At 38.8% G+C, this 4,294-nt stretch overlaps 1 protein-coding gene across 1 annotated transcript in view; it reads right to left on the bottom strand.

Annotated features, from left to right (window-relative positions):
* Positions 1-640: 640 nt before the first annotated feature.
* The window catches only part of LOC145910482 (uncharacterized), a 37,640-nt gene continuing 33,986 nt past the window's right edge, over positions 641-4,294 (bottom strand). Inside the window, exons 24-33 of the mRNA XM_082997621.1 lie at positions 3,972-4,114; positions 3,541-3,676; positions 3,291-3,394; positions 2,907-3,019; positions 2,551-2,606; positions 2,315-2,440; positions 1,975-2,115; positions 1,507-1,640; positions 1,302-1,437; positions 641-1,053 (exon numbers count right to left, since the gene is read on the bottom strand). Of these exons, the coding sequence (XP_082853747.1) occupies positions 982-1,053; positions 1,302-1,437; positions 1,507-1,640; positions 1,975-2,115; positions 2,315-2,440; positions 2,551-2,606; positions 2,907-3,019; positions 3,291-3,394; positions 3,541-3,676; positions 3,972-4,114 (1,161 nt within the window). The 3' untranslated portion in view covers positions 641-981. The remainder of the gene's footprint in view (positions 1,054-1,301; positions 1,438-1,506; positions 1,641-1,974; positions 2,116-2,314; positions 2,441-2,550; positions 2,607-2,906; positions 3,020-3,290; positions 3,395-3,540; positions 3,677-3,971; positions 4,115-4,294) is intronic.

Here is a 4,294-nt window from a genome sequence, read left to right as displayed (position 1 = left end):
AAAAGATAAACATGCAGAGTTGTTTATAAACATTGACACAGATAAATTGTTGTGGCCTATTACAGAAGAGAATACAATGTTTACAACTGTTGCAACTATTATTCTGGTCTGATGTTAACTCTTCTACCAATCCTGAACCCACGACAGCAGTTCTTTGCAGACAACATGAGTCAATTGTTGTGCCTGTGTGTGGAGCCACATCATGAGTGTTTAAATCGTGAATCATCAGCTAAATATATCTCCTGCATGAACTTACAACTCCATAAAACGACATCATGTTTTATCCGCAGTCACGACGAGCCTAAAATCTTTGGAGCAATTATAATCGGACCCTGGATCTCATGTTTGCAATCATCTATACAAATTTACACTTTTTGGGTGATGTCAGTACCCCTGCTCTGTAGGTCAATTAGTTAAAACGGACTTCACCTGAGGCCAAAACTTGTGTCAATGTCGTTTACAATGTCTCTGTATTAAAGCGGAATCAACTGGTTGGCCGCGGCCAGTTTAATAGGCAACGATTGTATTAATCCGCCATCTTACTGTTACCCCACAGGCCGACCAGGTGATCTAAATTTGTTTGTTTACTTTTCTGTTTGCGGTAATTTAGTGAATGTATTTTTAACCGAACCCCATCGGTTTATTATGTATTGAGTAAATAAAGCGTAAAAAAGAATCGCAAACGTTCAATATCAAACAAAAAATACAAAAGTTACAGGTTTGTTTGGCGTCGTTGTTTTGGCAGAGAAGATTGTGCTTTAGCCCCACCTAAGGTACATATTTTTAACACACATACGCATTGCAAGAAAAATTTCATAAAAATCATATTTCTTAAACTTAAGGATGCGATTATTTTGTCAACACTTTACTAAATACATTAAAGGAAACAAGCATAATACAACCTGGGACAAACAAACATTTACAAAAAGGATTTTTATAAAAAGATAGATTTGTGGCTCGTTGGATTCTTGTATCTGAACTTCACAGGTTGGCGTAGATACTTTGAGAGGAGAGGTGACTTTCCATAGCTTTGTACAACATCCGATATTCATCCTAAAAAAAGGTTTTTATTCATTGAAGCAATGTAAGGAAATAACAAAATTGGTTGAAATTTTGGGAAATAACAAGTGCAACACATTTTAACTTCCTCATGTATATTTCAACCTCCAAGGAACGCACGTTAAACTCACGTCATGCCTCTACTGAAAATTTGCAAAGATATCATTACGTTTTATTGACAACGCGCAAACCATTACGAATCTGTATTCGGATAAAATGCACCGGATGAATTTTTATTTTACCTGATTTCGAACCATAAGTGGCCTCATATCCCGTAAATCTTTGACTGTTCTGAAAATATCGATCCTATGTTCGATTCTACATCGGTCCACGAGGTTGGAGAGAGCACAGAAGACCCCGGATAAACCAGCTCCATCTCTGCATCAACAACAAATTTGTTATAGATGTTGACAAGCAATAATGTTAGTGTGGGGACGACCGCAATACCTGCAATGTACAACAATCGGACGACTGTCTTGCCTCATCGAGTGCGCTTCTCCAACCAGCTGAATTAAACGATCAATCATCACACTTTCCTCACCCAGGTTTGCCACGTCACATTGTAGATGCGTCACTGTTCTCTGTTATACAGGAAGCTATATACTTAATGGTTGTCATTAAGGACAAACATATTAAAGTCTTGAACAAACCATTATTAGATTATTTCAAAGTCCTAATTCATGCGTCAGGGCACAAGAAATATTATGGCTGACTAAATGTCATCATCATAAGCTTATGATGAAAACACCCAACAAAAGGACATATTTAATGCCACGTTTTGGCAAATATTGAATCAGAAAAAAATGTCATTATTATCTGTGAACCAATAATTATTCCGATTGCTTCAAGAAAAGGAAAGTGCGGACAACATTCATTTAGGCGTATACAGAGAAACTTGCAATTGTGCAACATTACCGAGTCGTCAGGATCTTCCACGTTAAAGTCGCGCCTCATAATACCGGGTGCCGATTGATTTTTCGTTGTCATGGTAACGTTCAGGTAACTGAACTGAAGTTGGGAGTTGACGTCGTCCGTCCAATACTGGAAACTTAACCTCTGTAAATATTTGTGTTAAAATAATAGAATTTGCGAATTCAACTGTAAGACTGTGTATCGTGTATAAATGTTAATTCGATCAAAATACATTTACGTAACTCCAATTATATAACCATTAGGCGCTGCAACTAACGTTTAACAATCCCGCATTTTCATATACACCACATCTATATTGTGAGGCTATAAAAAAGTAATTTACTTTGTTTGTAGACGTAAGCATGACTATCCCAGCCACGTTGTAAGATGAAACCATCTGCCAGAAGATTTCAGCGTTTTGCGAAGTTGGACCTTGTGTTACGATGAAAGCGTTGGTCCCGTCATAACCCTATAGGTTTATATAAAGCCATTTTTATGTGCTGTATTTCCTCCGTGCCAAGGATTATTGGCTCTGTTCATGTTTGCACATAAAATGCCGATAATTTTAACATGATTTACCTGCACAAATGATGCATTGATGTAAGCATCGGCAAGGTTCACAAGGGAACGATCATCTGCGAATGAAAAAAATCGTTGTTATTTGTTCATTTTACAGATATTACATACGCAAACTCTATAGCAGTTACGATATTTATGATAAATGATAACATAAACTATTTTGTAGAAGCAAGTGAGCCTCAATGTTTAGTGAGCACTGTTTTTATAACTAGTTAGACACAGCAAGACCGGACTAAACCAGTGGTACTGATGAGACCTTACACATCATAATAGTGAGCACTGTCTGCAGCTCCACGTTAGTTGACTTTATGTTGTCACTTTGGTGCAAAAAGCGATGTTTATGGTGGGTTACTCACATGGAAACAAGGTATTGTCGCGACTTGATGTGATGTTGAAAGTTTTTCGAGCAATAGATTGATTTGTGTCAATGGGAGAAACCACATCTAACAACTTGAATTCAGTCTCCAACCTGAAGAGTGAAAATTTGCCATTACGATCTGAGACACAAATCTCGCCACGGCACCGGAGTAATCAACCAGAAAACCAGTTTTTTATGTGCCGCTCTGAGTCTACATACGTTTCTACGTTCAAACGACAGAAAATTACCAAATATTCTCAAAATCATCACATGCTCTTACATACTATGCCAAGTCATAACGCAAAACCACCATCTCTTAATAATTTCAGTGAATGGAAAAAAAGCTGCAATGTGTTTGTCATGCAATTGTATTAAATCATACTGTTCATCTGTGGAGTGATGCTGGGTAAAATCGTCGCATGACAAGTCAGTGGATCCCATCAAGTGAACTTCAACAAGCAGCTTATGGACGAGAAGGTATTGGTTCTGAAAAATGGAACTGTTGTTTATATGGTATTGCAAGGATGTCCCTCATAGCAGGGACGAATGCTTGATGGAAAATGTTGTGACAACTTGCTGTTTAGTTGCGTGGGTTGAGAGGAAAATATAATTACGAGCCAGTCAATACTCACAAGGTTTTGAACCATGTCGCATCTCTGCTTCCTCATATTCAGCACAGCAGTAAACACGTCGACCCTTCCCTCTGCCGACATTTGCTCCTGCAGAATGTCCAAGGCAATGTAGGTTCCTGTTCTTCCCACTCCAGCACTTTAAACAATACGAAATGCTTTTAACGAAAAACTATTGACGATACAAAACCGTTTTCGCCATATTGCAACGATAACCGTGACGTAGAATTAATGTTATTTAAGTTTTGTATAAGACATCCTAGTTTGGCCGACATGTTTTTGCGGGAATGAATTCAACACTTAGTTTGCCAAATCCGTATAACAGCTACACTGGGCAACTTTGTTCAGTTGTGAAGAGTTCCGTTGGTCTCGGTATTCAATAATAATACAATCATTTATCGATTTGAAATGTGGATTTAAATAATAGTTTTCACCTGCAATGAACGAGGATGGGTGAAGCATTCTCGCCCTGGCTTTCTTCAACCACTTGGTGGAGCCGGAGAAGCGGAGTTGTGCAAACGGGGACCCCGTGGTCGGGCCAAGTCGAGTAGTGGCACTGAGTCACCTCATAACATCTCTGTACACACAACACATTATGCGCACGAAAAAACGAACGCTTTTGTCTTGTTGGCATTTGTGTGAACCGCGCTTGGAGCAATGACGGAAGTTTCGACCACGCGTGGGGTTTCCAGAAAGCAGTTTGTAACTTTCGGTTTGGATCAACTTGCGATGAAGAAAGTTAGGTACAGAAAGCGAC

This window comes from Ascidia mentula, chromosome 8 (assembly GCF_947561715.1).
Source record: "Ascidia mentula chromosome 8, kaAscMent1.1, whole genome shotgun sequence".
NCBI lineage: Eukaryota > Metazoa > Chordata > Ascidiacea > Phlebobranchia > Ascidiidae > Ascidia > Ascidia mentula.
The sequence above is the reverse complement of the archived record's forward strand: the minus strand, read 5'-3'. Positions and strand labels throughout refer to the sequence as shown.